The 25,188-nt window shown below is 47.1% G+C and overlaps 1 protein-coding gene across 1 annotated transcript in view; it reads right to left on the reverse strand.

Moving 5' to 3' along the window:
- cdh13 (cadherin 13, H-cadherin (heart)) overlaps window positions 1–14,464 on the reverse strand; it is a 620,914-nt gene extending 606,450 nt beyond the window's left edge. Inside the window, exon 1 of the mRNA XM_052465701.1 lies at window positions 14,279–14,464. Within this exon, the coding sequence (XP_052321661.1) occupies window positions 14,279–14,323 (45 nt within the window). The 5' untranslated portion in view covers window positions 14,324–14,464. The remainder of the gene's footprint in view (window positions 1–14,278) is intronic.
- Between the last annotated feature and the right edge of the window lie 10,724 nt (window positions 14,465–25,188).

Below are 25,188 nucleotides of genomic sequence, written 5' to 3' on the forward strand. Positions count from 1 at the left end.
TCTGGACATGCCGAGAGATGAGTTCATATTTGTCTGCCATGTAGCACGCTTCTGGCTATAACATGAGCTGCTCAGTATGTGTAGGTAATCCTTCTAACACTACTTTTTTGAAAGATGCTACACTTTCTGGAGGACCGAGTTTTGAAATCAGTGGAATGTCTGGGCAACCATGACATCCGTGACAAAGAGGGAGAAGCTTTCATCCATGTATTCGGGTAAGAGGGTCTTGCTAGCTACATTTTCAGATATTATACATATGGACCATAATGTAGTTACAGTTTTATTCACATGTTTTCAAGTACTACTGACAAATAATGCATTTAGATTTTTCCATAGATTGTAATGGACACTTATGATGTGTGTAAAATACTTTTTGGAAGGTTGTACTGATTATAGTGAGCTAAGCTATTTGCCAGCTATGTATGGTGCCATGTTTGTTGACATTATACAATGCATTCTGGGTGTCACGTAATCTGTCAGACCAAAGATGTTATAATGAGGTGAAGGAATGGTTCACTCATCGTTCGGGTAAACTTCCGAAAATGAATGAAGGGAAGTGGATGCTCGTAGACGACACACCCCCATCGACATGCATACTATAAACAGACCAAACTCATCTTGTCTCCTCTTATTATCTTTGATTGATGCAAAAAAAAACAAGCATGGCAGCTTGTGTTAAGTCAATCTTTCCTCAGTTAGCGCTAGAACAAATGTAGCCTACATTTTTCCGGTTTGGATGATTGTGTTATGGTGTAGCTACTTCTGTGAATGTCTGATTATTCCATCCTATAATAAACTGGTCACATTCTGGACATAACTTTGTAAGGACTGTGTTCGTGCAAAATGTTTCTGTGAAAAAAAAGTGTGGCCAGCTCATATGCTAATTGTTGCGTCAATCGAAAATGGACATTCTAAATAAGCGTTCTAATCAAGTGTTCTAATCTCACAGGTTTGATCATACGCAACAGGGACCACTGTAGAATGATCACACCCGTTTGTTGGTACGTGTGAAAAGGTTAAATGGATGGGTTTATTGGGGGAATATATATATATGCTATGGACCACCAGGCTGTCATGCAGCCTGTCGTTTTTGTGTTTATACTTTGGCATAACGACAACGACAAGTTTGATGTCGGACGACAATAGATAGTTCATGATGTCATTGCGACAACTGTCTACAGGCATGTCGATAGACATAGTAAAAACTAACCTTTAGTCTTTAAATATTTGGTTGTTTATTACACTACTGTACTCACTCTCCTTAGCACATGGCCTCGTGAAAATCCTTAAAAATATGTGTGGGGCTAAGGCTTAAGAGGGTGTGAATGATGCTGAGTGGGTGTAGACAAAGAAGACCTCTCCAGTGCCATTTTCTCAAAAGTGGGGTTACAACTTTCAAAGCCGAATTACTTTCCCATTGTTCCTCAACTATAGTGCATGATATACCATTCTCTAGCTCTGAGTCTGTACTTTTATCCAACGCAAAAAAACACAATTTCCAATTTTGCTACATAAGAGCAAATTGAGCTGGTCAGTCACATTTGTATTGCGATTCAATACTGTGATTTTATTGCGATTCCATGATCCAAACATAATGCTCACCATGTGTCTTCTGCAGAAGGACAAGAGAGAGCCATGAGAAAAATAGAGTTTTGATCAGTCATGGAAATAAAAGTGCTGAAAACAAATTGGCCACCTACTTAAAAAGAAGATGCAAAACAAGATATGAAGGAAAAATACTGAAGGTTTGGTGCAGGTACAACCAACTCGCGCAAAAACAATGTGGCAATATTGTCAAAACGGTACCATATGATAGTTCGTCAAAAAGAATACACCAATATTTAACTGTTTAGATTTGTTTCCCGATCACTAGTGCCTGACTGAACACATGACAGAGCTGCAATCAGACACCTTTAAATCTTATCTCAACACTAGAACAATAGCTTCCAGTCCCCCCAAAATAGCTATGCAAAGCCGCTTAATAACTAACACGCTTTGAGATTTCTATACACCAACATCTCTTCTACTTCAGTGGCATAAAATGGTTTCTTTAGAACAGCATTCAAGAGGGATCTTTTTAAATAGATATGTCCTTATACTTAGACGTGTTCTGTACACACAAATTAAATGGGCTGGGTTTTATGTGTCAAAATAGACACAGCAGCTCCCCATTTCTAATTGCCTATTCTGTTACTATCACATAATGTTCATATCAAAGTGACGGTCAACGGTCATACAATCTTCAAAGGGGTTCTCTGCCTTTCTCATGTCTGATGGAATGTAATTACAGTAAGATGCTACATGATGGATGTGATACTACACATCAAACATTGTACAGGTTACAAAACAAAGTACAGTGGGTATCATAAGTATTCACCCCTTGGAGTTCTTTACATTTGATTGTGTTACAAAGTGGGATTAAATGTATTTAATTGTAATTAATCGTCAACAATCTACACAAAATACTCTGTAATGTCAAAGTGGAATAGAAAGTATAGATATTTTTTAAGATGAATGAAAAATAAAACACTAACATACCTGGATTAAAATAGTATTCACACCTCTGAGTGAATGTTAGATACATCTTTGGCAGCAGTTACAGCTGTGAGTCTTCTTGGAAAAGTCTCATAAGAGTTTTTACACACTTGTATTGTGCAATATATTTGTCCATTATTCTTTTCAAGGTGTTGGGGCTCATGGCTAGACAGCAATTTTCAAGTCTTGCCATAGATTTTCAAGCAGATTTAAGTCAAAACTGTAACTTGGCCACTCAGGAACATCTTCTTGGTAAGCAACTCCAGTGTAGATTTGGCTTTGTGTTATAGGTTATTGTCCTGCTGAAAGGTGAACTCCTCTCCCAGTGTCTGGTGTGAAGCAGACAAGCAGGTTTACCTCTAGGATTTTGCCTGTGCTTAGCTCCATCCAGTTTCTTTTCATCCTGAAAAATCCCCGTTTTTGCCAATGTCAAGGATACCCATACCATAATGCAGCCACCACCATGCTTGAAAATAAGGAGGCAGTTGCTCAGTGATGTGTTGTTGTGTTGGATTTGCCCCAAACATAAGGCTTTGCATTTAAGCTAAACATTGTGTTACTTTAGTGCCTTGCTGCCTACAATGGTGTAAAGTACTTAAGTAAAAATATTTGAAAGTACTACTTAAGTAGTTTTTTTTACTATTTATATTTTTTACAACTTTTACTTTTACTTCACTACATTCCTGAAGAAAAGGATGTACTGCATACATTTTCCCTGACACTCAAAATTGCTCATTACATTTTGAATGATTAACAGGACAAGAAAATGGTCTAATTCACACACTAAACACATGCTTCCATTTGTAAATGATGTCTGAGTGTTGGAGTGTGCCCCTTGCCATCTGTAAATAAAAAAAAATAAAAAAAATATGCTTAATATAAGGAATTTTACTTTTGATACTTAAGTATATTTTTGCTTTAACATTTACTTTTGATAGTTAAGTCTATTTAAAACGAAATACTTTCAAACTTTTACTCAAGTAGAATTGTACTTTTACTCAAGTATGACAATTGGCTACTTTTTCCTCCACTGATTGCTTACAGATGCATGTTTTGGAATATTTGTATTCGTATATTTGTCATCTATTTTCACTCTGTCATTTAAGTCATTATTGTGGAGTCACTACAAATGTTTTTGATCCATCCTCAGTTTTCTCCGATCACAGCTGTTCCCGTAGCTGTTTTAAAATCACCAATGACATCATGACTTCATGGTGACATCCTGTCCTGCAGCTCAGTTCAGAAGGACGACCGTATCTTTGATGTGTCTGTGTGGTTTAATACATCATCCACAGCATAATATAATTAAGCAATAAGGTACAAGGAGGTGTGGTATATGGCCAATATAACACGGCCAAGGACTGTTCTTTGCATGACGCAATGCGGAGTGCCTGGATAGAGCCCTTAGCCGTGGTATATTGGCCATATACCACAAACCCAGGTGCCTTATTGCTATTATGAACTGGTTACCAACGTATACCTGTGGTATATGGTCTGATATACCACGGCTGTCAGCCAATCAGCATTCAGCGCTCGAACCACCCAATTTATAATGCTAATTTGACCATACTTAAAGAGATATTGAATGTCTGATTTGTTATTGTTACCCAGCTACCAATTACTGCCCTTCTTTATGAGGCTTTCAAAAAGCTCCCTGGTCTTTGTAGTTGAATATGTGCTTGATATTCAATACTTAACAGAGGGACCTTTCAGATGTTGTATGTATGGAGGAAAGAGGAAGCGGTAGTCATTCAAAAATCATGTCAACCCCTATTATTTCATAGGTCCATTTAATTTATGTGATTTGTTAAGCCACTTTTTTTAAGCCTAAAGAAAGGGGGTGAGTACTTATTCAATCTCTATGTTTTAGTTATTTAATTTGATTAATTTGTAAACGTTTATAGAATATATTATTTTCTTTTTACTATGACATTATTATTATTATTTAAAGAATATTAAAAACGTATTTACAATGACGGCCTACCCCTGCCAAACCTTCCCCTAACCTGGACGATGCTGAACCAACTGTGTGCCGCCCAATGGGACTCCCGATCATGGCCAGTTGTGATACAGCCCGCGATCAAACCGGGGTCTGTAGTGATGCCTCTAGCACTACGATGCAGTGCCTTAGACCGCTGCGCCACTCGGGAGCCATGGAGATAATGGAGTATCTTGTATAGATCAATAACAAAAAAAATCACATTAAATCTATTTTAATCACACTTTATAATGCAAATAAATGTGAAGAAATACTAGGTGGGGTGAATACTTATGATAGCCACTGTATATGGTGGATGATGACTATGGTATGGAAAAGATCATTGGCAATAACATCCCTTCTATTTCACCCATCATTTCAGACTGCATTACACAACCACCAAACCCTTAAAAGAGGATATTAATTGGATCTAAATTAAATCAATTTAACTTCCAGCCCCCAGTCAAAGGCAGACTAAAGTACTGGCTCACTCATTCCACCACACGATGACATCAAAAGCAATAAAAGGGGAAAGCTATTCTAATTGCTTGCAAGCGACCTCCTTACCAATATAGTGTGTTGTATGCTCTATTTCCTAGTCCTCCAAAGGCAACTCACTTCTGACAGCCAAGTTCACATGTTTAATCTCCAATCTGCTTTGGCAAAGCATTTTCGAAAACACACACTTCAAACATTGGGGCTGGGTAGGTAGGCAGATCTGAAGAGCATTGTCCCGGTCTCCATCCCAATAGGATATCTGGCTCCATGTCGCCATCTTGCAGTCCAGGGGAAGTACTGCGGTTGTCGGGGTGGAGGCAGGTTGATTGATTCCTTCTCTCCCAGATGTGACATTCTGCTCACACCTTCTGATGTGGATTACAGAAGATGAAAGGCAACAGGCAGACTAGCGAGCAGGGGGGAGAGCACGAGACAGGGGTGAAAAAGGACCACCTCTCTCTGAAGAGAGCCATGGCCTCTAATGTCTCCACTGGTTACCACCCTCTCGCTGAGCTGGGAGGGTGGCAGGGAAAGGGCATAATGGGCTACATTCAGAACAAGTGTTCCATTTGGCTTGTTCCAAGAGACTGCTGTAATGCTAGGCCACATTGAAATGGCACAGAGAGTTCAGCCCCTCAGAGACGCACTGGCTGGGGACAGAGTCATAAAATCACAGGTACAGAGTTAGAGAGGCAGAGGAATAGAGAAGTGAAAAGGTGAGTATGGAAAAAGTTTGCTCCAGTGAAAGTGCAGCAATCAGCGGGAGTGTGACACACACACACACACAGCACTCATCATAAATCAGGGAGATGCAGATCTCTCTCTGCCTCCCACTTATCTTCCCCCCTGTCATCCATCATTCCCATCGCCATGCGTCCACACACACCTCCCCGTCCAGAGGGAAGCGCTTCTCCTTGTTAAGAACCAAAGTCATCATCACGCCACTCATTAGTATTTCACAACCCTTTTAATACAGCGGGGATAGTGCAGCAAGGTAGCCTTGTGGTTAGAGCATTGGACTACTAACCGGAAGGATGCAAGTTCAAATCCCTGAGCTGTCGTTCTGCCCCTGAACAAGGCAGTTAACCCACTGTTCCTAGGCCGTCAGTGCATTGTATAATACAGGGGGGATAGTGCACCGTATAATACAGGGGGGATAGTGTCTTGTATAATACAGGGGGGATAGTGTCTTGTATAATACAGGGGGGATAGTGCACCGTATAATACAGGGGGGATGGTGTCTTGTATAATACAGGGGGGATAGTGCATCGTATAATACAGGGGGGATAGTGCACCATATAATACAGGGGGGATAGTGCATCGTATAATACAGGGGGGATGGTGCACCGTATAATACAGGGGGGATAGTGCACTGTATAATACAGGGGGGATAGTGTCTTGTATAATACAGGGGGGATAGTGTCTTGTATAATACAGGGGGGATAGTGTCTTGTATAATACAGGGGGGATAGTGCACCGTATAATACAGGGGGGATAGTGTCTTGTATAATACAGGGGGGATAGTGCATCGTATAATACAGGGGGGATAGTGCACCATATAATACAGGGGGGATAGTGCACTGTATAAAACAGGGGGGATAGTGCATCGTATAATACAGGGGGGATGGTGCACCGTATAATACAGGGGGGATAGTGCACCATATAATACAGGGGGGATAGTGTCTTGTATAATACAGGGGGGATAGTGTCTTGTATAATACAGGGGGGATAGTGTCTTGTATAATACAGGGGGGATAGTGCACCGTATAATACAGGGGGGATAGTGCACCGTATAATACAGGGGGGATAGTGCACTGTATAAAACAGGGGGGATAGTGCATCGTATAATACAGGGGGGATAGTGTCTTGTATAATACAGGGGGGATAGTGCATTGTATAATACAGGGGGGATAGTGCACCATATAATACAGGGGGGATAGTGTCTTGTATAATACAGGGGGGATAGTGCATCGTATAATACAGGGGGGAAAGTGCACCGTATAATACAGGGGGGATAGTGCATCGTATAATACAGGGGGGATGGTGCACCGTATAATACAGGGGGGATAGTGCACCGTATAATACAGGGGGATAGTGTCTTGTATAATACAGGGGGATAGTGTCTTGTATAATACAGGGGGGATAGTGTCTTGTATAATACAGGGGGGGTAGTGTCTTGTATAATACAGGGGGGATAGTGCACCGTATAATACAGGGGGGATAGTGTCTTGTATAATACAGGGGGGATAGTGCATCGTATAATACAGGGGGGATAGTGCACCATATAATACAGGGAGGATAGTGCACTGTATAAAACAGGGGGGATAGTGCATCGTATAATACAGGGGGGATGGTGCACCGTATAATACAGGGGGGATAGTGCACCATATAATACAGGGGGATAGTGTCTTGTATAATACAGGGGGGATAGTGTCTTGTATAATACAGGGGGGATAGTGTCTTGTATAATACAGGGGGGATAGTGTCTTGTATAATACAGGGGGGATAGTGCACCGTATAATACAGGGGGGATAGTGTCTTGTATAATACAGGGGGGATAGTGCATTGTATAATACAGGGGGGATAGTGCACCATATAATACAGGGGGGATAGTGCACTGTATAATACAGGGGGGATGGTGCACCGTATAATACAGGGGGGATAGTGTCTTGTATAATACAGGCGGGATGGTGCACCGTATAATACAGGGGAGATAGTGCACCGTATAATACAGGGGGGATAGTGCATTGTATAATACAGGGGGGATAGTGCACCATATAATACAGGGGGGGTAGTGTCTTGTATAATACAGGGGGGATAGTGCACCGTATAATACAGGGGGGATAGTGCACCATATAATACAGGGGGATAGTGCACCGTATAATACAGGGGGGCTAGTGCACCATATAATACAGGGGGGATAGTGCACCGTATAATACAGGGGGGAATAGTGCATCGTATAATACAGGGGGGATAGTGCACCGTATAATACAGGGGGATAGTGCACTGTATAATACAGGGGGGATGGTGCACCGTATAATACAGGGGGGATAGTGCACCGTATAATACAGGGGGATAGTGCACCATATAATACAGGGGGGATAGTGCACCGTATAATACAGGGGGGAATAGTGCATCGTATAATACAGGGGGGATAGTGCACCGTATAATACAGGGGGGATAGTGCACTGTATAATACAGGGGGGATGGTGCACCGTATAATACAGGGGGGATAGTGCACCGTATAATACAGGGGGGATAGTGCACCATATAATACAGGGGGGATAGTGCACCGTATAATACAGGGGGATAGTGCACCATATAATACAGGGGGGATAGTGCACCGTATAATACAGGGGGAATAGTGCATCGTATAATACAGGGGGGATAGTGCACCGTATAATACAGGGGGATAGTGCACTGTATAATACAGGGGGGATGGTGCACCGTATAATACAGGGGGGATAGTGCACCGTATAATACAGGGGGCCTGGTACACCGTATAATACAGTGCACCGTAAGCAGCTCCATATTACCATGCCTCATGTAGCGTCTTTCTCATCTTTCAGCAGGCTGGTCTGTCTGGCTCCCACAGAGCCTGCTGAGTAGATGATGCTTGCCCAGGGTTCAGCAGCACTCACATACCAGCTCTCTCTCTCTCAATACCTTACTACACACTGATAGATCATTACCATCTCCTATAGTCTCAGCCTCACAGACACACGCAGCAGCTCTTACTTATACAATGGGATGGAATCATCACAGACAGAGGACACAGGAACACAGACTTATAATGAGCATGTGCTCTGTCACCCCCATACACATAGATACAAATTAAAGCCACAATGTGTGCTTGTGTGCATCTCTGACTGGGATGTGTTCTGTCTGTGTTGTTGGTGAATTTGAATGGGAGGCAGGAAAAACAGAGAGAGAGTGTGAGTACTCATGAATACATGTTTTAAATGTGAGAGAATGAGGGAGCAGAGAGAGAATGGAGAGAGAGAGAGAGTGATACAGACAGAGTCTGGCATGGAAACAGAGACTGCCTGCTAGCAGTGCAGTATGCTCAGCCTCAGACAGTCACTGGTTCCCTTTCTCTCTGGCTGCCTGGCTGTTTCTGTTTGTACTGAGGATTTGGGAGTCCCGGGCTTTGCAGCTCTTCCCCAGCAATTATCTGCCTGACGGAAGGATGACAGCAAACAGACGAAGAGATGAAGACATCGTGGAAACAGGGTGACGCCATCCCACTGCCATCTCCCCTCCTCCTCCAGTTTTCTATGCTCTGTGTGTGTGTGTGTGTGTGTGTGTGTGTGTGTGTGTGTGTGTGTGTGTGTGTGTGTGTGTGTGTGTGTGTGTGTGTGTGTGTGTGTGTGTGTGTGTGTGTGTGTGTGTGTGTGTGTGTGTGTGTGTTGGTTCTTCTTTCCTTGTGTGGACCTAAAATCCCCAAACGTCCCCACAAGGATAGAAAAACAAGAACAAAGGCTATTTTAAGCTTATGGGTAAGGTTTAGAGTTACGGTTACTGTTACTGTTAGGGTTAGGGTTACAATTAGGGTTAGGGGTACAATTAGGGTTAGGGGTACAATTAGGGTTAGGGGTACAATTAGGGTTAGGGGTACAATTAGGGTTAGGGTTACAATTAGGGTTACGGTTGCAATTAGGGTTAGGGTTACAATTAGGGTTAGGGGTACAATTAGGGTTAGGGTTACAATTAGGGTTAGGGGTACAATTAGGGTTAGAGGTAATGGTAAGGAGTTAGATTTAAGGTTACTTTTAGGGTTAGGGTTACAATTAGGGTCAGGGGTACAATTAGGGTTAGGGTTAGGGGTACAATTAGGGTTAGGGGTAATGGTAAGGAGTTAGGGTTAGGGTTAGGGTTAGAGTTACAATTAGGGTTAGGGGTACAATTAGGGTTCGGGTTAGGGGTACAATTAGGGTTAGGGGTAATGGTAAGGAGTTAGGGTTAGGGTTAGAGTTACAATTAGGGTTAGGGTTACAATTAGGGTTAGGGGTACAATTAGGGTTAGGGGTTACAATTAGGGTTAGGGTTACAATTAGGGTTAGGGGTACAATTAGGGTTAGGGGTACAATTAGGGTTAGGGGTACAATTAGGGTTAGGGGTAATGGTAAGGAGTTAGATGTAGGGTTACTGTTAGGGTTAGGGTTTGGGTTATGGGTTAAGGAAAATAGGATTTCTCATAACATAAATACAGCCAAACACTGTCTGCCAGTTCACAAGGTTCTCTTTCTCTCTCTACACTAAACACAGGCACACAAACAAGCCATTATTTCATTTGCCCATGACAGAAACCTTTTCAGTTGTCACATTCATTGCATTTATATCCATTGGCATTTTGTATAATTAGGCTACAGCAGGCCGATATTAAACCTGGATACATTCAAATGGAGAGCTCTCTGTTTGGGGACATACAGTATTTACTCTAATTATCAGAGTTTCCTGGCCGGGAAAACATCCCCCTCCAGTCCTACCTTGCAGTCCTCTACCCCTCCATTCCATGAGAGCTAAATTGCTTTGCTCCAGGCAGAGAAGATATGGATGGTTCACTTTCCCACAAGGTCAAACCCTCCGTGAACAGAGTTAAGACCTTACAGTCCATTAAAGTGAACCGCTGAACCACAATCATCAGGGGAGAGGGCACTGGAGATCTGCTCGCTCCCTGCTTCGCTTAGTCTTCCATTAAGACACTGTGTGTGTGTGCCTGCGTGCGTGCGTGCGTGCGTGTGTGTGCGTGTGTGCATTCACGCAGGTGCATTTCCGTCAGCATCATCATTTCCAGGAAGCTTTTACTCCAGTATGGCTGCCATCAATAACAGCTACACCCAAATAAACTCTTAAGAGCTCTCCAACATCTCTAACATCACAGGGTTGGCTCTCTCCTTCCATACCTTCCCTTCATTACACCACTGGGGAGCAAGACTTTCAACCCTCCAACGGCTAATGCCTCCATAATCACTCATTACTACTGTACACGCAGCTCATCCGTGACATGTAGGAGGATGCTGGGGTCAAGCCACCTGACCTGTGTGTTCATGGCCCACGGCTGATGATTGTGATAACAGCCTGTTTTGGTGTTCATCTGTAACCCAGTCCCACAAATAGATCTGGGGGTGAGAGATCTGCAATTAGGAGAATCATCAGGTCCATGGCTGACCTTGGGTGGAGTGCTGCACCCCTCACAAGTTGAGAGAGAGAGAGAGAGAGAGAGAGAGAGAGAGAGAGAGAGAGAGAGAGAGAGAGAGAGAGAGAGAGAGAGAGAGAGAGAATGTGATAGCCATCAGCACTAATGACTGGCTTCCCTCATTGGTCTTATTGTGATCCTTCACCAGACATAATTAACACTAGGAAATACAAAGCTCCTCAAAACACCAAACATCAGATACAGAATGTTGGGAGGAATGTGGTTTAGCCTGCTCTGTATCCAAAACTTCTCCCAAACTTTCAGGTGCAATGTAAAAGTAGGCTAAAGGGTTAATTGAGGGCATGGCTAGGAATTGTGTGTGTGGGGAAGGGAGGGATGAGTTTATACTTTTTGGCTTAGCTAAGCTTGATAAGATCACTAAAACAGAGATGTTTTCTACCTCTGAGCACTCGCCTCAGTAGGACTAAGATTTATATTCTCAGCAAATCAAATTTGCTTGTGTGCATTTCCAATTTTGGCAGTGATATGACCGTATGTGTCTTTGTGTTTATGTGTGTGTTTGTGTGTGTGTGTTTGTCTAACTGGCCACGGGCAGGCAGTGGGGTGTGTGTGTAGTCCCCTGTCCCTGCACCTGCTGCTGCAGTAATAAATGGAGTTGACATGCGGCCATGGCGGTGTCCCTTCTCTTTGATACTGCTGGATCAGTGGAGTGAGCCGTGGGCTAGAGGAGAGGAGGGTCACTGAGGTGGGCACTCCTGTCTGTCTGTTTTCAGGCACCAAGGTAACGCTCTCCCATTCCCCCTTGAACGGTCACTTTAACATTCCCCTGGACTCCATGACCTTAAAGGACCCTGCCAACACCCCCCTGTCACACTCACACTGCAGGGCGGCTTAGAGGGGACTTTAACAGTCTGTTGACCACCAGACCCATAAACGTCCAGAGTAACAAATCTATCTTCCCGGGCCGAGCTCGCTGACTGACTCCCAGGTATTAGCGGAGAAGAAAATAACTACTAACTGTATTGCAGCCATCTTACAGAAGAGAGGCCCATCACTTTCTTGCCCTTTATCTTTCCCTTTTCATTCCCTAAAACCACCTGCACAGTGCACTGTGCTGAGCCTTTTGAGGAAATACTTAGATAAGTCTATAAAATAAACAGTCTCCAGGTCCACAAGACTGCTTCAGAGAAAAATAGGTTAAAAAAGGAAGAGAGAAAAGGAGAGCCAGAGACAGGGAGAAAGGCAGAGAGAGAGATAGAGAAATATTGGCACATGCACCTCCCGGCTGTGGTGTTCTTATTCTGAATCATCGCTGAGGCCCTCAACTGCTTAGCGTTTCATTTCAAATACAGGGATTTATGGGGGGCACAGCAGCAGCTCATTCTGGAGGCAAACTTGGCGCCCTACCTGGGCTGCTTGCTATAAATAACAGTGGTTCACTTGATCACACACAGAGTGTACAGTAATATACTGATATTGGCCTGTATTCAGTGGGTTATAGACAGATTAACATGGGATAGTACACATGGGATAACAGGACATGGTAGAGGCATAGGGTACAGCTATAAGAACTTGGATGTAAGTTGTGTTGATCTGGCATTTGGGCCAACAGAGAGCCAGACTATTCTGGCAGTAACAGTCTGGGACACATTCTCTCCAGATGCAGCAGGAATTAACTTTTATTTCTCCTTCATTTACATGTACCACCCAGCACCCGATTAACTCTATTCTTTAATACAAGAATGTATGTTTATTTCTGCCATTTTAGCCAGACATCAGTGGAAATAAATGCAGTGCAAGTTTAGCAGCAGTACAAAACGGAGTCTGTTTGGTAGCCTGGGAATGCAGCTACTCATAGCAAAAGTTAAGTAACAAACATCTGGGCTCCAACACACAATAATAACCATGTCATCTATCAACACTAATAAATATGAAAAGTAAAGCTACCAATCGTGATGGTCAAATTTCGGAGGAAAAGCCGGACATTAATTCTGCGCCTGTCACTGCTTGCACCTTGCCCTTTGACGGAGATAGACAACTGGGTGTTCACCGGACAGCGGTCACCTTTGATGCTGCCTACTAGGAATCCAGGTCTCAAACAAGGTAGTTGACAGCACCTGTTGAGTGAACACTTTGTAAAATGTCCCCATGTTTCATATTTTCATTGCGACTTCATTCTGTAATGATGAGCAACAGTAGCCTACAAACAACCAAGGCTTTGAAAATTGGTCGCCTACTAGGCTGATTTTGCTGTGTCATTATTCAGCTATGTTGCCCTTCAGCACTTAAATAGAGCAAAGTGTGATTGAAGGAGGCATCTGCTCCAAGTTATCAGTCTCTCCAAAGGAATGCCAGATAAGATTGGCAGCGAGCTATCTGAGCAAGTATAGCCTACATTAGAGGCGGCTGTCAAAGGGAAACGGAGAGGGGAAATAAATACAAGAAAATGCATCTAAATTGCATTCCTAGCGTCCAATACCACCCTGGCCTTATTATTCAAGTTAGACACTGACTGCTTCAGTTATACTCTCAGAGAGCTCAAGAGCTGCCTGCCATGTGAATCCTCCCCTCACACCGTTCGTTCACCCACATGAACAGAGACAGAGCCAAAGAAACGCTCAACTTTGTAGCTGAGCGGAATATAGATGTGGCTGGAGACAAATGTTCGGCCGTGATTTGCACATAGCTCCACACATTACCCCCAATGTCCTTAATGGACGGCTAAATATGAACGGCATCTCTAAACCGAATGTCTGACCACTGCAGATTAATGCCAAACTCGACACTCACCCCCCCCAAACGACTAGGTGCCGCAAATACTACATGTACATAATTGGCAGTCTTATTCCTCGACTGCTTCCCAATCATATATTTCGTGCTATTAAGTTACTGTACGATTCACTGTTCTGAAATGATATTGGCTTAATGTATTTTATATTTAGGTTTCATTCAATCTATGTAGACAAGCATGCAATATCGTTGGCTATGCAATGCAAATATACATTGCCCCCTTGCAGTTAGTTAAGTGCATGTTAAAGACTGGAATATAAATCATTGATGAACAAATGCGGGAGGGAGCTATTGCCACATAAAACGATCCTGCTTACCTGTGAGACGAGGAACACAATGAGGATGCGGATGCCAATCTCCATGGTCTCAATTCTCTGGGAATAAATTTCAAAACAAGGTACAGGTTTGACCAGCTCTGCTCATAATTCCAGAGTCGAACTGCGAGCGTGAGAGTAAAGAGCTTGTCGCGAGCTGCCAACTTCCCAAATAGAACTGCAGCCTCATGAGCAAAGCATTGGATAGAGGCGCCGCCGAGACCACAACCAATAGATTTATAGGGGGATTTTTTTTTATACCAGCCGGAATAACACATCCGTATCAATCTGAAAAAAGTATTGGGTCTTTGTATTATCTATAGACAATTTACATGGACTGACACACATGCATATGTGTTTGAATATTCAACTTGTAGATGCCCTCAACCTTTGATATATTTTTTTCGATTTGTAAATAATGATATGCCTGCATATCAGATGAGCAAATGGATGTCTCATTATTGAGAGATATCAGTAATTTAAAATGAAAGATCGGGAACATAGCCAATATATTAACGTTAAATGTGTTGACATGCACTGTTTCGTGAAATGACATTATTGAAGAAGCGCTGGCTTCATCATCTCACTATAATGTATTCGAGTTCATTTGGAAATATGTGGGAGTTTGACAGCCCGTCAGAAGCGGCATTTTATTCCCCCAGTCTGCGCGCCTTGAGCCCCGGGGCATGTTTTTTTTCCGAGGGCGCGAGATGAAATCGTGGCAGCGGAGAGTAGCGTTTGGGTGGAAAATACTGCCTCTCAACGCTATTCACCGGGAGCCCCATAAAAACGGATGGTTGCTGTGACCTCACTTTGGTAAATCGAACACATTTAAGTTCAGAAAAAAGATGACTTCTTTAACACAGAATGTGTTCTTTACCTCTAGGCTAGAAAAAAGAATAGGATTTGGTGGGTCTTATAGCCTGTGGCCCTATGCTATGGCACTTGCTCACTTCCAATATGCAGGTGCCGTTGGGTAAATAAGAATTCCCTATCCATAGTAGCAAGCGAATCCCTCTCATTCTCACCTTCTCTCGTCTCTGTATTTCTGTTTCTCTCTCTCTCCATTCTCTCTCCCCCTCTCTCCCTCACTCACTCACTCACTCACTCACTCACTCACATGTTATCAGGGGAAGTAGTGAGTGAGTGAGTTGCTGCACTATGATGTGGTCTGGTCTCCTTCTCTGAACTTGCACTATGCAGTGCAGCATTTGCTGTATCCCTGCATCTAAGACATGTTAAGAAAGTTGAAGCTCATTTACTGCGTGTCTATACATTTTAAAAACGTTAAAATGGAGAACGGCAAAAACAAGCGAAAATTACCCCACCCATTACCACATTGGTTGCTGTACATTCATTCACCTCAGTCGATCAGTCGAAGCATACAGCCTATTAGCTATACAATTAGCCGCTACACATTAACTCAGCACCGGGTTTAAAAACCAGAGCTGCAACTTTCACTGGGAAGGAAATTCCATTCCCCCCAGTTTTATGATTGGAATTTGAAACAAAACAAGACTTTAGGACCATGCAGATGCCTCTGAGCGGTCAGGTAGGCTGTTTGGAGTGTTTATCTTACTGAAATAAGTTATCTCCCCGCACTAAATCCAAAGTTGTGTCACTGTTGAACACTCAAATGTATATGTACAGAGCGATCTTGTGTATTGTACTATTCTAACTCTCAACAGTAAGTTGAGACCCCATGGGCTCCATTTCATTATAATTTGTTGCTAATATGTCATATGATCATGCCCATGCTAAACAAAGGGCTGGATGGTTCAGTAATAGCTTAGAGACATGCACAATTAATGCACACAATAATTATTTTGTCTTTCTGAAGAGGAAAGTAATTATTAGAGCTGGACAGGCTTTATGAGATACATTTTCAACATGTCTGTCAGCACCCACATGCCTTTAATTATTCAGAGCAGTGTGTCATGTTAAACTTTTTCTGTTATTCCTCTCCTCAGTTGAGGAAATGATGAACTGTCTGAAACGCATAGGTAAAGGTATCTGATGTGATCCAGATTGTAGAGATATTGAACCACATAGACTGTTAGGATATTAGTGGTGCGTCGAGATGCCAGTCCAAGATCAATTATGCTTGTTTAGAGACATTACCCTTTTGATTGTTATTCAGGGTGATCCAATGACTTGTCTATATCCTACTGAAGCATGACACTGCCAGTTATAGTGCCTGAGAATGTTAGATAACATGGTATATGATTTGTATGGTTGCTTTGTTAATACCTGCTTAATAGAATTTAATGTTGCGATTTTTTTTGCACCTCTTATAGGTATTGGTACTGCATGATGGCCATGGGTTCTGTAACGAACTTCTCCTTCGTCTGATGAACAGGAAAGATCTGACCAAAACGCAGCGTGGTAAGTGTCCATGTTAATTTAATATCACTGAACCCAAAATACAAAATAACCAAGTGAAACGAAATGAAAATCGAAACAGTTCTGTATGGTGAAAACACAGACACAGAAAACAACTACCCACAAAACCCATGTGGGCAAGAGCTACCTATGTATGGTTCTCAATCAGAGACAACGACAGACAGCTGTCCCTGATTGAGAACCATACCCGGCCAAAAACAAAGAAATAAAAAAACATAGAAAAAAGAACATAGAACGCCCACCCTAGTCACACCCTGGCCTAACCAAAATAGAGAATAAAATGCCTCTCTATGGCCAGGGCGTGACAGGTTTGGTTTGAATGAATGTCAGGGGAGGCATCATGAGGAGAGCAAAAAGTCCACGCCCATCAGTGAAGGTTACCTTGTGAATATAAAACTTTTCCATATTAGGCCCAAAGGTCAGGTGTCTATTATTGCTGCCCATCTCTCCTGCTTAGGTGGCAGAGCTGTCAATGTGCAAAGTTAATCTTCATGCTAAGTGTCGTTCAGTCTTCTTATGCCAGACAAATAACTCTGAAGAGGGATGAAGCTGAGGGATGTTCCTGAAGAGAAAGATGAGATGAACTTTGAACCAAGAGATAATGAAGAAAAAAAAGTGTTACAAAATTCAGAGCCCCACACACATAGGTTGCATATTATGATGATAAAAAAATGTGTGCATATATCCATTGTTAGTATGGGAGGGAAAAGGTCATGCCACACAGCTGGCTCTCTGTATTCCTTCTGCCCAGGAAAGAAGTCACATTTCCTTACTCTTCTCTCCGAATGTGAAAAATGAGGCCGGGAATTGTTGTGACGGTCTGAGGAATTGCTTTTCCAAGACAATGTTGCACATTTTTTGCAATATATTTGTTTATTTACAGATTAGGAGGGGATACAGCACATCAACACTGACAGCTCTATTTCAGGTCCATAAGTTCTGGTGATCGAATTCAATAAATGAGCAGAAATAGGGAATACAGTAATAGTTCATTAAATGTATGACATAATGGTGGATCAGAATTGAAATGTCAAATAGAACAACATCTAGGGACATATTCCTGAATTGCTTTTGATATATTAGATGTCAGAAATGGAATGGTTTTAGTTAAATGTTCAGATTTCGGTCTGATTTTCATGCTGTGAGTCTACAATTCAAAAGTGGAGTCTCTGCATACTGAAAAAGGCATTCAGGGCTTTACTCAATTTGACAGCATCCAAATAAGTTTGGCCTTGATTGGGCTAATACATGCATCAGTCACTTATTCATTCACTTCTCATGTTGAATAACAGGCTGTGTAATATTCAAATAGCACAATTAGCTAAAGTAATGAATGCAAATAAGGTTCATTTTATCGTCTGTTTTCATGACGAGATTGTCCTTGTTGTGTCCCGGGTTTATTACTAATGTGAGTGTCTCTACATACAAAACACTGGTACTTGTGTCTAGTTGAGAACTGTGATGGAAATGGCCGGGTGTAGGTTTGGGATTCATTGGTGATGAATGGAGCAGATACAGTACTTACTTGCCTTAATCCTCTTGGCCCCCTTAGAAGCATAGGGCATCCGCCATGGCTCTCCACCTCGGTAGAAGAAGAGGAGATGTGTAATGGTCCTCTTGGGTTTGACTCATCAAGCTGCAGGGAAGGAGAAGGAGCAGAGAGTATAAAGTTGCGTATAAAGAGTGGACCAGGAGATGTAATAATCCTTCTACTGTATCAACTCAGCCTCAAAGAACCAGGGGTCAATGGTACACTATGAAATTCATCATGGAGTGCTGTATGTTTACCATGATTGGTGGGGTTTTAGTTATTGTGGAAATCCAGGAACTTTAATTCATTGTCTTGTCATTGGGTGCTTAAGGATAGCCAAATCTATCTAATATGTGACCGATTGACCAGGCATTTTAATCCATTCACATTTACACGATTCAATGATTCCTGATTCAAGGATTTTCTCTCTGACAATTATGAGAACAGGCCTATAAGTTAACGTGAATAATTGACAGTTATTGATAGCTCAGTGAATGATTGAGGGATATTGAATTAGCCCAATGAAATCTGCCCGCAGGTGCTGTCCAGTGTCCACCCCTGAGAATACTGATTCCCTCTGTAATGAACCCAAACTAAACTGAGTTGAATCAAACCATCTATGCATATTCTCAATTATATAGATTCATTAGTTGAATCATCTGGAACAAAAACAAGCACACACAGAGGACACATGGACTGAGGAGCCTGATTTGGTTGATTTACAGTGTATTAGGCTACTATCAGATGCAGCAAACAGACCATCTCTCAAGGCTCCAGTGCTGATGAAACATATATTCATGTCTTTATCAGCCGCCTGGGAATGCTGTGTCATCTCTGAGGAACGTCTTACAAAATCAAAGCATTCCAATGAATTGGACCGGATCCAGAATCTCATTTGGATGACTCAATGGTGTGTAAAGGTGGATGGGATTGTGTGGTATTCTCCTATCTCACCACTAGGTGGGGATGAAGTTGACAATCTCCATTCTGGACCCTGTCCTGGGATCAGCAGCCCTTTGTGGCCAGAGTTTGGTCCTTGGGAGGAAAGGGGTGACATACTGCCTGATCCAGAGCCAGCCAGAAAGAGAGAGAGCCCTGTCCTTTTGCAGGCCCGTTGGAGCAAATTGGTCTGACATCGAATGCTTTATTACACCTTGTACCTTGCATCCTCTTTATTACTTACTTCCATCTCTTCCTGGACAACACACATATCTCTTTAAGTGTCTCACATGTTTTCCCCATCTAAAATTGGGGATGTGTGTAAAGTATCCCTGCGAGGCAACTGAGGGTGCTGTCAGACTCATAAAAGGAGTCATGTAGCACCAGAAGGGACAACAGGAAGTTAAAGTAGAACTGACAGCATTTTAGCAACACAAAATCTTATTAAAATCTGTTCATTTACAACCCCAGGAAGAATATGATACTTTTTTAACATTAAAAAACTTTCTAGACAGTACAACTCCAAACCCTCATTCCCTCATCCAACCACCCACCCACCCCTCCCTCCTCCCTCCCTTCCATCCATCCACCCACCCGCCCCTCCCTCCCTCCTCCCTCCCTTCCATCCATCCATCCAACCACCCACCCACCCACCCCTCCCTCCCTCCCTCCTCCCTCCCTTCCATCCATCCATCCAACCACCCACCCACCCTCCCTCTCTCCTCCCTCCTTCCTTCCATCCATCCAACCACCCACCCACCCCTCCCTCCTCCCTCCCTTCCATCCATCCATCCAACCAACCACCCACCCACCCACCCACCCACCCACCCACCCACCCACCCACCCCTCCCTCCCTCCCTCCCCTCCCTCCCTCCCTCCCTCCCTCCCTCCCTCCCTCCCTCCCTCCCTCCCATCCATCCAACCACCCACCCACCCACCCACCCACCCACCCACCCACCCCTCCTCCCTCCCTCCCTCCCTCCCTCCCTCCCTCCTCCCTCCCTCCCTCCTCCTCCTTCCATCCATCCAACCACCCACCCGCCCCTCCCTCCTCCTCCCTTCCATCCATCCAACCACCCACCCACCACTCCCTCCTCCCTCCCTTCCATCCATCCATCCAACCACCCACCCGCCCCTCCCTCCCTCCTCCCTCCCTTCCATCCATCCAACCACCCCTCCCTCCCTTCCATCCATCCATCCATCCATCCATCCATCCATCCAACCACCCTCCCTCCCCCTCCCTCCCTCCCTCCCTCCCTCCCCTCCCTCCCTCCATTCCATCCAACCACCCACCCGCCCCTCCCTCCTCCCTCCCCTTCCATCCATCCAACCACCCACCCCTCCTCCCTCCCTTCCATCCATCCGACCACCCACCCCTCCCTCCCTCCCTCCTCCCTCCCTTCCATCCATCCATCCAACCACCCACCCACCCACTCCTCTCTCCTCCCTCCCTTCCTTCCATCCATCCAACCACCCACCCACCCCTCCCTCCTCCCTCCCTTCCATCCATCCATCCAACCAACCACCCACCCACCCACCCACCCACCCACCCCTCCCTCCCTCCCTCCCTCCCTCCCTCCCTCCCTCCCTCCCTCCCTCCCTCCCTCCCTCCCTCCCTCCCTCCCTCCCTCACTTCCATCCATCCAACCACCCACCCGCCCCTCCCTCCTCCCTCCCTTCCATCCATCCAACCACCCACCCCTCCTCCCTCCCTTCCATCCATCCAACCACCCACCCCTCCCTCCCTCCCTCCTCCCTCCCTTCCATCCATCCATCCAACCACCCACCCACCCTCCTCCTCTCCTCCCTCCCTTCCTTCCATCCATCCAACCACCCACCACCCTCCCTCCTCCCTCCCTTCCATCCATCCATCCAACCAACCATCCACCCACCCACCCACCCACCCCACCCCCCTCCCTCCCTCCCTCCCTCCCTCCCTCCCTCCTCCCTCCCTCCCTCCCTCCCTCCCTCCCTCCCTCCTCCCTCCTCCCTCCCTCCCTCCCTCACTTCCATCCATCCAACCACCCACCCACCCCTCCCTCCTCCTCCTTCCATCCATCCACCCACATTCCTCCTCCCTCACTTCCATCCATCCAACCACCCACCCCTCCCTCCTCCTCCCATCCATCCATCCATCCATCCACCCATCCCACCCTCCCTCCTCCTTCCTTCCACCCACCCACCCACCCACCCCTCCACCACCCACCCCTCCCTCCTCCCTCCTTCCATCCATCCATCCACCCACCCACCCCTCCCTCCTCCCTCACTTCCATCCATCCATCCACCCACCCACCCCCTCCCTCCTCCCTCACTTCCATCCATCCCATCCATCCCTCCCTCCCTCCCTCCCTCCTCCCTCCCTCCATCCATCCATCCATCCACCACCCCCCTCCCCCCTTCCATCCATCCATCCACCCTCACCCTCCTCCTCCCTCCTTCCATCCATCCATCCACCCACCCACCCCTCCCTCCTCCCTCACTTCCATCCATCCATCCACCCACCCACCCCTCCCTCCTCCCTCACTTCCATCCATCCATCCACCCCTCCTCCCTCCCTTCCTTCCATCCATCCATCCATCCACCCCCCTCCCTCCTCCCTCACTTCCATCCATCCATCCATCCATCCACCCCTCCCTCCTCCCTCACTTCCATCCATCCATCCACCCACCCACCCCTCCCTCCTCCTCACTTCCATCCATCCATCCACCCACCACCCCTCCCTCCTCCCTCACTTCCATCCATCCATCCATCCATCCATCCATCCCCTCCATCCATCCATCCATCCATCCATCCCCTCCCTCCTCCCTCCCTTCCATCCATCCAACCACCCACCTCACCCCTCCCTCCTCCTCCCTTCCATCCATCCAACCACCCACCCCTCCCTCCTCCCTCCCTTCCATCCATCCATTCAACCACCCTCCCTCCTCCTCCTCCCATCCATCCATCCCCATCCATCCATCCAACCACCCCTCCCTCCTTCCATCCATCCATCCATCCATCCATCCCTCCTCCTCCCTCCCTCCATCCACTCCCTCCCTCCCTCCTCCTCCTTCCATCCATCCATCCATCCCTCCCTCCCTCCCTCCCTCCCTCCATTCCATCCATCCACCCACCCACCCCTCCCTCCTCCCTCCCTTCCATCCATCCAATCCATCCATCCCCCTCCTCCCTCCTTCCATCCATCCATCCACCCACCCACCCCTCCCTCCCTTCCACCCACCCACCCCTCCCTCCCTCACTTCCATCCATCCAACCACCCACCCACCTCCCTCCTCCCTCCTATTCCATCCATCCATCCATCCACCCACCCACCCCTCCTCTATCTATCATCCATCCCTCCCTCCCTCCCCTCCCTCCCCTCCCTCCCTCCCTCCCTCCATCCCCTCCCTCCCATCCATCCAACCACCCACCCACCCACCCACCCACCTTCCACCCATCCATCCTCCCTCCCTCCTCCCTCCCTTCCATCCATCCAACCACCACCCGCCCCTCCCTCCTCCCTCCCTTCCATCCATCCAACCACCCACCCACCACTCCCTCCTCCTCCCTTCCATCCATCCTCCAACCTCCTCCTTCCCTCCCTCCCTCCCTCCCTCCCTCCCTCCCTCCCTCCCACCCTCCCTCCCTCCCTCCCTCCCTCTATCCCCTCCCTACCTCCCTCCTCCTCCCTTCCATCCATCCATCCAACCACCCACCCTCCTTCCATCCATCCATCCATCCATCCATCCATCCATCCATCCATCCATCAAACCCACCCTCCCCTCCTCCCTCCCTCCCTCCCTCCCTCCCCTCCCTCCCTCCCTCCCTCCCTCCTCCTCCCTCCATCCATCCATCCAACCACCCACCCGCCCCTCCCCTCCCTCCCTTCCATCCATCCAACCCCCCCCCTCCTCCCTCCCTTCCATCCATCCAACCATCCACCCACCCCTCCCTCCCTTCCACCCCCACCCACCCACCCCTCCATTCCATCCATCCAACCACCCACCCGCCCCTCCCTCCTCCCTCCTTCCATCCATCCAACCCCACCCACCCCTCCCTCCTCCCTCCCTTCCATCCATCCATCCAACCACCCACCCGCCCCTCCCTCCTCCCTCCCTTCCATCCATCCATCCACCCACCCCTCCTCCCTCCTTCCATCCATCCAACCACCCACCCACCCCTCCCTCCTTCCACCCACCCTTCCACCCATCCATCCATCCATCCAACCATCCATCCATCCATCCATCCATCCATCCATCCATCCACCCACCCACCCCTCCCTCCTCCCTCCCTCACTTCCATCCATCCATCCATCCACCCCTCCCTCCTCCTCACTTCCATCCATCCAACCACCCACCCACCCCTCCCTCCTCCCTCACTTCCATCCATCCATCCATCTATCTCCATCCATCCATCCATCCATAAGCCCCACCCACCCCTCCCTCCTCCCTCACTTCCATCCATCCATCCATCCATCCACCCCTCCCTCCTCCTCACTTCCATCCATCCATCCACCCACCCACCCCTCCCTCCTCCCTCCTTCCATCCATCCATCCATCCATCCACCCCTCCCTCCTCCCTCACTTCCATCCATCCAACCACCCACCCACCCCTCCCTCCTCCCTCACTTCCATCCACCCATCCATCCATCCACCCTTCCCTCCTCCCTCACTTCCATCCATCCATCCACCCACCACCCCTCCCTCCTCCTCACTTCCATCCATCCATCCACCGCCCACCTCCTCCTCCCTCACTTCCATCCATCCATCCACATCCATCCATCCATCCCCCACCCACCCCTCCCTCCTCCATCCTTCCATCCATCCACCCCTCCCTCCTCCCCTCACTTCCATCCATCCAACCACCCACCCACCCACCCCTCCCTCCTCCCTCACTTCCATCCACCCATCCATCCATCCACCTCCCTCCTCCCTCACTTCCATCCATCCATCCACCACCCACCCCTCCCTCCTCCCTCACTTCCATCCATCCATCCACCCGCCCACCCCTCCCTCCTCCCTCACTTCCATCCATCCATCCATCCATCCATCCACCCACCCACCCCTCCTCCTCCCTCACTTCCATCCATCCACCCCCCTCCTCCCTCACTTCCATCCATCCAACCCACCCACCCCTCCCTCCTCCCTCACTTCCATCCATCCATCCACACATTCCTCCTCCCTCACTTCCATCCATCCAACCACCCACCCCTCCCTCCTCCCTCACTTCCATCCATCCATCCATCCATCCATCCATCCATCCATCCATCCATCCATCCATCCACCTCCCTCCTCCCCTCACTTCCATCCATCCAACCACCCACCCCTCCCTCCTCCCTCACTTCCATCCACCCACTTTCTCCTCCTCCCTCACTTCCATCCATCCATCCATCCACCCACCCCTCCTCCTCCCTCACTTCCATCCATCCATCCACCCGCCCACCTCCCTCCTCCTCACTTCCATCCATCCATCCATCCATCCACCCACCCACCCCTCCCTCCTCCCTCACTTCCATCCATCCATCATCCATCACCCCTCCCTCCTCCCCTCACTTCCATCCATCCATCCACCCACCACCTCCCTCCTCCCTCATTTTCCATCCATCCATCCACCCACCCCCTCCCTCCTCCCTCACTTCCATCCATCCATCCACCCACCCACCCCTCCCTCCTCCCTCACTTCCATCCATCCATCCACCCCTCCCTCCTCCCTCACTTCCATCCATCCATCCACCCCTCCCTCCTCCCTCACTTCCATCCATCCATCCATCCATCCACCCCTCCCTCCTCCCTCACTTCCATCCATCAACCACCCACCCACCCCTCCCTCCTCCCTCACTTCCATCCATCCATCCACCCACCCACCACCCCTCCCTCCTCCTCACTTCCATCCATCATCCATCCATCCATCCATCCATCCACCCCTCCCTCCTCCCTCACTTCCATCCATCCAACCACCCACCCCTCCCTCCTCCCTCACTTCCATCCACCCACCCCTCCCTCCTCCCTCATTTCCATCCATCCATCCATCCACCCCTCCCTCCTCCTCACTTCCATCCATC

Source organism: Oncorhynchus keta, chromosome 17, assembly GCF_023373465.1.
Source record: "Oncorhynchus keta strain PuntledgeMale-10-30-2019 chromosome 17, Oket_V2, whole genome shotgun sequence".
Classification (NCBI taxonomy): domain Eukaryota; kingdom Metazoa; phylum Chordata; class Actinopteri; order Salmoniformes; family Salmonidae; genus Oncorhynchus; species Oncorhynchus keta.